Source organism: Platalea leucorodia (genome assembly GCF_965183815.1).
Source record: "Platalea leucorodia genome assembly, chromosome: 3".
Taxonomy (NCBI): Eukaryota; Metazoa; Chordata; class Aves; order Pelecaniformes; family Threskiornithidae; genus Platalea; species Platalea leucorodia.
The window spans coordinates 119,847,373-119,859,669 of NC_138825.1; the positions used below are offsets into that span (position 1 = coordinate 119,847,373).

Here is a 12,297-nt window from a genome sequence, read left to right on the forward strand (position 1 = left end):
GACATCTTCAACTGGATCAGGTTGCTCAGAGCCCCGTCCAGCCTGGCCTTGAATGTTTCCAAGGATGGGGCATCTACCACCTCTCTGGGTAACCCGTTCCAGTGTTTCACCACCCTCCTCGTGAAAAATTTTTGATGATGTTCAGTAGTAGTTGGTCTGCAGTGTCAAGATGCCCCAGGGAGTGGAGAACAGCATCAGGCACTGCAACGCCAAGTGTGTCTGCATAACTTCATCAGGCTGGCCTAACGAGGCAACTAGGCATTTAGTTGTTCTCTCTCTAGGCAGCTGCTTCAAGCTACGTATCAACAGTGCAAGGGTAGATGGAGCAGTTTATCGTGACAGTCTCCAGGTTTTGGGGTTCTCTGTGTGTCTGTGGGTGTAGAAAGAGACACTTGTCAAAATTGGTGAAAAATCGTGAGTACTTGTGTGGTTCAAGAGGACAGGCTCACCATGGTATGCACTTTCCTGTCACTCGTACCTCCTTGTCGACTGCTAGGTCTTTTGTTTCATAATTTAATTTATTGTAGCTACGCACTCTCTACCACCATCTATCAAAATGAGCGAGTCTGTGCAGTGCTGGCACTTAATAGTTAAAATGTTTGTTATACATAACTAGAGCATAACCTTGGAAATTAATCTCTTTACTTATTAAGGCAAGAAAGTAATTGGATTTTCCTTCTCTAACTTTTCTTGACTTTCCCCCATTTTCTGTCCCGATTATGAAAGCATGAGGCTGTCTGGGCAAGCACTGGTCTCTTGCATGTTCTTCACAAGAATAATTAGTGATGTTTCATCAATTAGCCTTTTCAGTTTTATAATAGGTTAGTTTTTCCAAGCAAATTTAAAAAAAAAACAGTTTGTACAAAGCGTTCTTCCATATTTCACAGCTCATTATATTTTAGCTCTTGCTGCCTGCTTTTAAAGCCTTATCTACTAGAATTTAAGTAAAGAGTTCTTTATTAAAAGTGGAAAGAAACCTGAGAGCTTCCATTGTGCCACAGGAATATGCATTAGAGAGGATCTTTGACTGGGTATCCAATCTCCACTGTGCTTGAAATACAGAATAAATAAACTTGGGGAATAAGTTCCTTGTTCATTTTTATTTCTGATGATAAGTAATTTAAAAAAAAAGATTCACTATATCATTTTTGTTCCCTTTATTTGATCTACACAATTACACAATTGTTCTTGGTCCTACATTTGATCCAAGGCTTATGGGCTCTTCAGTTTAATTTGTAATTTGTCCATTAATTAAGAGGGAGAAAATGTAGTGTGATGGGTGGAGCTGGGGACCAGGAATCAAAGCTTCTGAGTTCTTCCTGGCTCTGTTCCTGACCTGAAGAAAGTCACTTACACCTTCTGGCCCATATTGTCTCTGGGACTCTCAATATAATTATGTTTAAATGCCCCCAAGCTATGATATGAAGGCTGATAATAGCAAGATAGAAAGCGCTTCCTTTCACAAGCTCCGTAGAGACGTTCAGTTGCAGGTTTCAGGTCAAGTCCCTTTTAGGTTCAACCGCTACATGGCTCATGTAATTATGGAAGAACGTGGGGGTGTCTGTTGTGTACTTCTTTATGAAGAAAACATCCAACCCATCTTTGACTGAGAACGATTTAGCATCGGTAATGATGAAGAAGACAGAAGGGACTGGCTTGGTTTCTGCAGTCCCGATGCGTGTGTGCACCTGGGGCAGGAGGGAAAATCCCGTGCACTATGGGTGCGAGAGCATTGGCTGTGATTCACTAAGGAGAGGGAACATCAGTGCCCACCCTATTGAAACCTTGCACCTTAACTGTCCTTGCACTGCACTTTTACCTGGATCTCTTTACAAAAAAAATTAAGTGAGAAAAAAAGCAAACAAAGAAAATGCTCTGTAAGAACAAAGAAACCAGAGGAATAAATAACCACTAGGAAATTCCCAGCACATCCCTTTTTGAAGGTTTCAGGAAATTCCATTTGCTGGAGGAAACGCTGAAAATTAGGAGGAGCCCAGAAGAGGGACTAACAGGAGACAGCTGAGATCATTTTTCATTGCCAGGACTGCACTGTGTTGTCTCTCCTTTTACAACTCATCGGCAGGCATTATTACCTGGTGAAAAAATTTGTTTTGCAACTCATCCTGAGTCCTCATAAATCATTAATGCCTGGCTAAGCACAGTGTGAGCATTACAAATACTCTGCGAATGAGGGCCCGTTCTGATATAACCTTGTGTCCAATACTAATGCCTGCTAGTTATTTAGTAATACAAAGGGGCCTCAGCGAGGAAGATCGATGAATCAATGCAGCCTCCTGACTTCCTTCTCCTCCACCCGCCTCTTCTCTTTCGAGTTCAGAAACTGAGCTACAAAAAAAATACAGGACTGTTCATAGTCATCTCTCTGCGGAGGACAGTACAGCAAGTCAGGGGGACAAGGAGGGAATTACAGCCTCCCAATGGCTACAGGAGAAAGAGCTTCAGTTTCTGATCAGGGCTTGTTCTGATTCCTGTTTTTTTATGAGCCAGATTGCACCGCTGCTCCAGACCTGTGTTCCCTGGTTTGCATCCCTTAATGAATGCATGCAGTATAAAGCACAGTGAAGTGTGTAAAGAGCATAGACAAACTCTGCCCAGGAACTGCAGGACTGGATGTAATTAAAGGGTGCTCAGTAAAGTCCAAGTAATCAGCTCATTACCTGGGAGAGCTATTTGGGGACTTAGATGCTCAAACCAGCTCTCACAATACTGGAGATAGCGCAGAGAGCACAGCATCACTGCAGTGGCTGAACTTCGTGTCTTGTTATTCAGCAATCTTGGCCATAATCACGAGTTCATGGATAGTCTTTACTATCCTGCTTACCCTGAACTCACCTCCAAAAATGGGCTCCCCAGCCCATTCAGAGTGCAACTAAACTCTGTTTCCTCTCTTCTCCTCTCCCGGAGCACAGGATCCATCTGTGCAGTTGCTATTCATACCGTTGTGCTCTTTGAACACTAAGAATAACTGATCATGAGCTTTAAAAGGAGGAAATGGAATGAGGTGAGATGGAGGTTGACCCCTTGTGTAAGTGTAATCTTAAACGTGTATGACTTAGTCTTGGTTGGAGCCCTGGTCTTGAAAGGCTTATGCAAGGAAGATTGCAAAGCCACAGAGAAAAGGATCTTGAATAGGAATGTAGCAAAAGTGCAAATGGGGATGGAGGACAGTAATTGAGCAAATTTGAAAAGGGGAATGACAGAAAACAAAAGCAAAATTAAGCAGGGGATAAGAGAGTATTGGAAAGTTTAGAGGGAAAAGTAGCTATCTTCAAGGCATGAAATGATAGAAAATTGGTCAGGAGGAAAATGTAGTTGCTGTAAGTGAAAGTGGGAAAATGGACCAAGACAGGAAAAAAAAGTCGTTCATATGTGAAAAGGGACGGAAAAATACTTCCTTCACAATCGCCTCCAAAAATATGCAACTAAAAAAGCACCTGGTGCTGTTCCTGTGAAACCAAGACCTCAGTCACTTTAAGTCAGGTAAAACACCCCTTGTGCCCAGCGCGTCCTTGGTCTTTAGCCGAGGCCTGAAGTGTTCATGGTCAAGTCAGACTTTAGGCCCCTCCACCAAAAGCCTGAAACTTTCCTGCAGAAGAGTGAACATTTGGATCCCATTTTAAGTTTTGCTTGAAATGTATCATTGCACTTTAGCTTTAGCTTTGTTAAAAATAGTCTCTGCTGTAGCACCCACAGGACAGAGTGGTTTATTTTCCCCTATTATAGATCTGACACAAGCCTGCTGTTATTTCTGTGGCCTCTCTAATGATCTGCTTGCTCTCTGGAGAGCACTGACCCATTTCAGCACAGAATAATTAGCCTTTCAGACACTACTGTGTTTCCATTAAATAGACATAAATGTGCAAGGTGACATTTATTTACTTAGGCCTGAAAAATGTGCACCACAGATGCTGGGGCTTGGGATACCTTCAATTTCTTTTCATGCAACAGTTGTGTATTTGCGTGTTTTCATATTGTTTAACCACTAGTGCTTTGCTGAAATGATTCCTGTTGAGTTTCAGTGGGGAAGCAGGAGAACACAAAGATTATTTGGGTCTTCATTTCACCGTAAGGCCCTTTGGCGATGCTTCGGCAGCCCAGTGCCCAAGCCCGACAGTGGCTTTAGACGCAGTTATAGTTACACTCTCTTCAGGTCCCTTTTACTTCATGTAAGGAGGGACTCCATGTAAAAAAAAGTTGTTGATTTACAGATCTGTCTGAAGAGGAATGTGTTCAGGGTGTTACACTGAGAAAATGAGAACCTTGACCTATTGCAAACATAAAATAAAACCAAAATCCTTTAGTATTTAAAATCAGCTCTTTTATCATCTTGATCACTGGCTTCTGAACGGCCAGACTATTGCCCAGGTGAAAAGTATATTATTCATCTTGATAGCCACTTCGGTCTGCAAAGTTGGAGGGAAGTCTTAGCCTTAAAAGTCCAGCCAGCATATAAAACATGTAGGTTGCTTAGTAGTTCACATCCAGACACGAAGACATAGCATGCTATTATTTCTTTCTGTTAGTACCAATAGGCTTTATAAAAGGAGGCATCACACAAGGTAGGTGCTTTATTGCAGGATGGAAACACTTTCATAGGTTATTTTAATCATTACGATTCTTTCATGATGTGTGAAAGTTCATTGTTGCTGTAAATGAAGCCATTGAAGGCTAAAAAATAAAAATGCTGTGATGGTAAAAATCCTTGGAGTGCAAAAAATGGGAATTGCTATAAAAGGCAGTAATTTATTCTCTGCGTGAGATTATTTTTTATCATAAGGATGCTTTTAAGCTAATTCTGAAACATATACAATTGTAGTCTGTATAGCTGAGGTATATTGGAGATGCATTGATAATTTGGCTAATTTTTTATGCACTGCAATTTATATATTATTTAGAAGTACTATTTTATTCTGTTAACTGAGAGGCTTAACACATTTTTTACTATGTTAAGGATGAGTTATTTTTGCAGGTTTTGTGGTTTTATTATTTTGACCCATATCCAGTTCATATTGCATCATAATACCATATTTTTACTAATATTATTCTAGTATGTTCAAAACTTATTTGCATTTGGATAGAAATTCATTAGCTCTTGATTTTTATTATAACAAATTATTTTAACTTTTCTGTGATAATGCATTCTCTGTGTTTCTGATTTGCTGATGCTGAAATATTTTGTTTTCGTTTTTAACCCTTCCAAATTTAGGATTGTTTTTGCTTTTTTTCTGTATATATATTTCAGTTGTTTAGACCTACTGGTTCCTGCTTTTTCTTTTTCTTTTTTTAATATGTTATGTTTGTAACTTCTGACTGTCTGTGTTGAGCCAATCTTACCAACAAAAATATCAGTTGTTTCCTGTTTCTCTACTTCTTTACAAAAAAAAAATTGAAAAGTAAAAAATAAAAATAAAAAACTCTTAATGGGAACCCTGGCACTGTCTGTCTTCTCTGTTCTGCAGAAATGTTGAAGGAGTTGAACCAGCAACGCAGAGCGAAAGAGTTTACAGACCTGAAAATTATTGTTGAAGGCAAAGAGTTTGAAGTCCACCAAAATGTTCTAGCTTCCTGCAGCTTGTATTTCAAGGACCTGATTAAAAGGTTTGCCTTCCTTCCAGCTGTGATCTGCTCTGTTCTTTTGTAGGGCGCATTTGTGTCGCTTTTTTTTCCTCCCCTCTCTTGCAGGTTTATGAAGATTGAATCTCCTGTCACAGAGCCAGTAGCCATTCTTTCCACCTCCTCTGAATGTATTTCCAAACTGAAACTCAGACCCATTTGTTACACATCTGACTCGTACAGTGTAATTATTTCTGATCAGTAGAGGCCGGTTTTGGCCGAAGAAAGTGTTCCACCACTGAGAGATCTAAGTTTTAAACTCAATTGCTAATGGTGACTCAGACCACAACTAAAAACTACTGCTGTCGATGTTTTCAAGGGACTCTGTCGCATACGACAAGTCTGGCCTTCAGGCTACAATAGACCATCAGCGTTCTGGTGAACGATGCTGAGACGTCGTGCTAATAAAGCATTTTGAGTATCATGATCCCTTCACCCTGAAATCTTTGTTACATGCTTTTGTGTGGCTTTTATGGGCAAAGGGATTGATATTTTTATTATTTGGGGACTTTTAAAAGAAGAAAAGACAATTGATTAATTTCTCTAGAAAAAATTGGAAATAAGACGATTTTCTGGTCAAAATATAGCTCAGTCTGCATGTTAGACTAAGGGTAGTTTTTTCCTACAAACACTCTAGCTTAGGGTAGGTACAATATGTACATTTTCTAAACATCGTGTCTCCGCCTTCGCATTTTCCCCCCTCTGTTTCTAGCTGATTGATTCTAAACAGTGCATGATAATCTTTTTTTTCCATTACATTGATTTTTCAATTTGTATGCTTCATATACTCGCATAGGAATAAATTGGTACTCTCGTATTATTAGTAAGTTAGAGTAGCAAGCAGGGAGAAAAAAACCATGAGGATAACTTTCATTTTTCTCTCAATCATCAGCAAATTAATGCAGCTGCTGATTTTGCCTTGCAGTATTTTCCTGAGCAGACTGAGCCTGGACTGTGCTAAAAAATGGGATTAAAGAACATTTTGCTTGCTTCAAATCCTGTATTTAAATTTTGCCAACTAACACAATAGTGACTGTATTTTATTTCAGGATGGCATATTGGCTGGTATCTCCTTTCAGTGTATTATGTCCTTTTGCACAAAGCTGGTTTTATAATTATGGATATATATTACATTTCTATGATATAACTGTGCTGACTGCCTTATCAATTATTCATAAAAAATATGTTGGCCTAGGAAGCATGTCTTTTCCCCTCTGTAAATCTAATGATTGCTAGCTGTAGCTATGCCAGATCTCTCCTCTCCTTTCTATTCTGTCTGCTCATTATCATTTAATTGTTAAGGCTACAGTATATGCTTTTTAGGGTGATAAGGAGTAGAGTCTATAGGGAAAGAAAATCTTAGAATCAACTTACAGAAATCCAATAACCGACTGGCCAAAGACTGTCATTTGGATTTTGCTGCGAAGACATCTGCTTGTGTGCAGAAGTCACCAGGCAGCATCTATTTCTAGAAGCACACTGAGGAATGTTGCTGCTTTATTATTTAGTTATCAAATGGAGATATACTTTAGACTGAACACTGCTCTGATATGAACTCATTTAAAACAACAACAACAAAAAAAACCCCACAAACCTTTCTAAATGCTCTGAAAACAGACTATGAAAGCAGAACCATAGATTTCAGCATTTGTCTTTCAGCTGCTTGCATAAGGCTCACATGTGTTATAAGAAAAAAATAGTGAAAGGTTAAGCCCATTTGCCAACCTCACCACTTTTTGCCTTCTTTCACATCATCAGCAGCAATAAATATTCCAGAGGTCGATTTGTGTCCACAGTCAGGTCTCTCCATCCCAGTTGTCTTCCATATATAACCTCAGTTGCATACATGTAACCTTGATGAAGGCTAATGGAGTTGCACAGGTGTATCCAAGGCAAAAATACCTTTATTACTGATGATGATGCTTGAATAGGGAAAAATCCAGCTTGATGTCTAGTTGAGTTTGCAAAACTGTCAGGTGAGAAAAACAAATATTCACCTGTAAACTGAGCAAATGTGTCTTTGTGAGACAATATACTCAGGGCTATGGGGTGGAATTTCTAAAGACTTGCTTTTTTGAGGATACTTGCAGAGGAAAGCCTAGTCCTTTTAGAAACCCCATGAAGTCAATGAAAGTCAAGGACTCAAGTTGAAAGAGGTACTCACTGTTTTGTAGGATCATGCCCTTAATAATACAAAATCATTACAGTTCACAGAGTCAGTATGTTTATAAATGCAACATGTCTAGAATCCTCTCCTGTTAGCATCTCCTTTGAGATGGTACTTTAAGCTTTATGTGATTTTTATCTTTGTATTATTACCGAAATCAAAACAAGAAATGGCAGTTTTTCTTGAAGAATAAAGGAATCTCTTTATGTTAAGTATAATATAAAGGCCATTTCAATCATTTCATGCTAGGGTTACACTCTAATGCTGTTCCAACTGAAGGCACCAATAGGTCACCAGAAATGTCAATGAGAAGATGATCTATTCATGAAGGTGCTCTGTGCATCTATATAAACATGCAGAAAGAGTATCTTTCAGAGTATTTACTTCAGCTGTTCTTTGCCACAGGCTAGTTATTGTTAACCTCATGTTCTGCCATTGATTCCACTGTGTGCTGGAGTTGGTATCTGATGGCAGAATAGCAAGTAGTGTCTCAGAAGAATAAAACTGAGATGTTCAAAACCAAATAAGATCAATTATCCCTTCCTCAAAAAAAAGAAACAAAAACCAAAAAAACCAAAATACAGACAAAAAGCATAACAACTAGAGTTTTTGCTCGTTTTGAGGACAGCTATTTGATGAGAGTTAGTCACAGCAGGGAAAAAAATATGTTGTTTTTATTGCACTGTAGTGAAAAGATGATAACCAGGTTTGATTGACCAAAACAATTCTAAAGTTATTTATTATTTATGAAACAAATTTGGTAATGAGAGAGCACTTTGAGACAACCGTAGTTTCTCAGAAAATGGTTAATCCTGCAATGTGCTGAGCATTCTGGTCCTCGTCCAGAAAAGTTGTTGTTCCATGTGATTTATCTTCTAAATATATGAGCATGGCCCTTCTGAGGTTGGATCAGCTCAGTCCTGAGCCTAAGCTCAGCACCGTACCAAGCACTGTGCTGTTGGAAACAGGTTGACCAGTCCCCGTCAGGAGCTGCGCAGCACTCAAGCCTAAGCCAAGACTCGACATTCATCTCCCTCCCAACAGCAGCTGACCATAAAAACCACTCTTAGTCCTTTTCAGTGAAAGGACTGAAATCCTTTTCATCTGAAAAGGATTAGGTGTATTAGGAAGAGCGGGTGTGAAATGTTCCTGACGTCTGTTCCACTTCACTGTACCCCCGAGGGAGGGAGTGAGGTGCAGGGGAGGGATGGGGATGTGGGAAGACAGGTGCATGCCCAAGGCTGGTCCCGCGGTTGGACATGTTGCAGTAACCTCAGGGGCTGTGGGGCTATCGCTAACAACCTCGGGAACAATTTTATACAATCTTAAACATACTTGGGGAGTGCTAGGTTTCCTTAAGTTCTCTTCATAAAATCCCCTTTAAAGTATATTCTTTTTTTTGTGGTGAATATTCAAGCCTCCTTTGTGACAGGTATGGGGTTGAGTACCTGGCCTTACTGCTTGCTCCTTCAGGCACAGAGCGTATAGAAGAGTTGATGTACTTTATCTGCGCTTAGGGAAATCATGTGGTTAGTCAGCTTCTTCAAACTGTGACCCATACAAGATTACTGCAGTATAGGACTTCAGGAGAAAATGGATGATAAATAGCAGCTGGAATAGGGATCTGTCCTCTAAATACCATCTTATGTATTTTGAGTGCTCCACCAACCACAGTTGCTACCAGTCTGCCTGACTTTGGCCTCTAATTTGTACCTATATTTTAGGTACTTAAGAAATCAGCCTTCCCAAAGCAAGGGCCTAATTTATGGTACAGGCAATGAAGAGAAGCACCTTGAAGGCTTCCAGAAGGAGCCTTTTCTCCTAATTCAGGTATCTATGTGCAGACAGGTGGGAGATCCCTCTGGAGCAATGAGAGGTGCTTGTCTCTTGCTGTTAGTCAACCAACATTTAGGCCCAAGGTTGGCATCTAAGGCATATTTAGTCTAACCTCGCCTTCTAGACTGCTGCTGTAGTCTACAGAGAGGGAGGCAGACCTCTCCAGGAGGCAAGTCCTCTCACCATAAAATAGGTGTCTAAGATACAAGATGAAGGAGGAGGCCATCCCTCTTTACTACTAATAAAGAGAGAGCCAAGGTGATTTGCTTAGACTCTAAACTTAGGATGGGTGTTACATTGCTTCCTTCAGGGATCCAGCCTAAGCTGGTTATCTAGGCTTCCTTTGCAGTTGTCAGGAAAGACAGGAATGTCCGTAGGGTGATTCATCCCACTTTATGATAAATAACGTGAATTGCCTTCTGGAAGTGCTCATTTTTCATTGCCCACGGAGAAAGGCTAGTCACCCAGCTCTGATTAGACACCTGAATCGTAGCTGGCTAAAAGTACATGAATGATTCCTTCCTGAAACTAGTTTTTGTCTGAATGTCACATACATATGCTTATATATGTACACAGAAAGACAGGATTAGATCAGGATCCATCAAAACCCCCGTGTCTAAAATGCCCCTCTCTCAGAGCACAGATTTTCTTATTTAAGCCAATCTTGTAGCTACAGCTCCTTGCTTTGGGGGAGGAGGGAAATGAGCTCTGTGTCTTTGTATCATCTGCCCTAGAAGAAATGGTGGAAGATGTGTGTGTGTTCTGGAAGGAAGGAAGGGACAGAAAATCCCATGAAGAGGCATCATTTTTTTCCAGCTGCGTTTGGGATAGACAAATTCAGCTGCTGGATAAATGGAATGTCTGATATTTCTGTAACAAAGAGAGTTTCACCGGAACATTTTAATTTGCTGCTTTCTTCTTCTTAATCCAACCCAAAGGGCTAGAATCTCTACCAAATATGACAGTAATAATAGGAAGCACTTGACATAAAAGTCTCTTCTTGGCCAAAATGCTGGCTTTTATAAGCAGACTTTAGTTTTATTTCTCTGTGGTCAGTTACTAAAGATACACAAATCCTGTCCTACAAGCTTTATTTTTTAAAGATTTGATTTTAATGATGCTTCCTAATCTCAGAATCATCCTGGCTGCCTGATTTCACTAGCACAGGGCAGTAAGTCACATATACAAAGAGAGTCGGTCACAAGAAGCAAGCATTTTTGATGCAGTGTAATCTGGCAATGCTATGTTCATCCTTCTTTTCCTAAGGAGCAGAGCCGGTGACTTCATGGCCAAATTGCTTTTCCACAATATGTTGCCTCTTTTTGCAAGCGTTCAGATTTTTTTTTTTTATTATTTTTTTCTAAAATAAGGCTGTATATACTCTCTTAGGGCTAGAAGGCAGGGCAGGAAGGCAGGAGAAGTAAAGCATTTAGGTTGAGAGGACCAAATTCGTTTTGCTTTACACCTACACTGAAGCCAGAGATGTCATTCTGCATTTTACACCGTTGTGTAGAAAGGCCACATTTGGATGCAAGACAGAGAAACCTGCCACTATCCATCTGAAACAGTCTGACAAAACTGCAAAAGCATTTAGGTGTCTGGAAAACAGACTGTCTGGTTTGTGTTTACGTTGTAAAAAGCCCAAAATGAGAAATAGCAGATGAAAGAAAAATCTACTCTTAGTGACCCCTTCGTGTTTTCCTGCTTATTAAGAGCCTTGCTTTTAACTCTGGGAGAGGAGCAGGCAGCATTTCTACATCTGCATGCTTCAGCTCCATTGTAGAACAGAATGAATGTGGAGACAAACTGTAACATTTCTTTAAAAACAGAGAAAGAGGGAGTTAAAAATATGATGTTTGTTTCAGGTGCCAGGAGAGGCATATTGTGCCTAGACAGGCAGCGCCAGTGGTTTCTGTTAAACCGTTTAAAGGAGTCTGTGAGAATGGGAGGTTGGATGGGCGTATAAAATATTCTTTACCCTTTACTGCCGGGGTGCAGGTGTAAATTACACTATGGACGACATTTTTCTCTTAAACTTGTAATTGCTGTGTGTTGGGTGCAGAATCCTGGCATGGGAAACAGCTTTCTGCTTTCGGTGGCCCCTTTCCGTGAGCGCGCTTCGCTTGCTCTGCCTGGCCGAGCAGCCGCAGTCCCGCCTGCCTGTCGGAGCTGCCTGCTGGGTTTCAAATTTTGCAGCTGCCAGGCCTTGGAAAACATGTTTTCATCACGCAAAAATGTATGGTCTTCTACATAAATGAATTGCAGCTTACAAATATTCAGTGGTGTTGCTGGGCTGCTAGGCTAAGGAACTGCCACAAAACCCGTAGCAGGCGTCACAGCCCGACTATTTCCAGCCTGGCGAGCATGGCCACGGGTTAGGAGGGTGAGTGGCTTGGGCTGGATGCTGCTCTGAAAGGAGGGACAGATCGATGTGCCCTGCTCTGAAGAGAAACCGTGGCAAGGAGGACAGAAGAGCTCCTTTTCAAGCCTCAAGGTGCAGCACAGAAATTAAGCTTCTGCCTTGCAATGGCTGCAGCTTGCAGAGGCACCAAGCGGAATCACTTAACCTCTCGCTCCTCTCCCTCATTGACAGCATCTCTATTTACTGCAGTTTGGGCTTCTTGCTCACATAATTTCTAGACACAACTACAGATCCTGCA

General features: G+C 40.6%; 1 protein-coding gene across 1 annotated transcript in view; it reads left to right on the forward strand.

Moving 5' to 3' along the window:
- The window catches only part of KLHL29 (kelch like family member 29), a 403,676-nt gene that overhangs the window by 324,794 nt on the left and 66,585 nt on the right, over positions 1-12,297 (forward strand). Inside the window, exon 6 of the mRNA XM_082306362.1 lies at positions 5,481-5,619. Coding sequence (XP_082162488.1) covers positions 5,481-5,619 — 139 coding nt within the window. The remainder of the gene's footprint in view (positions 1-5,480; positions 5,620-12,297) is intronic.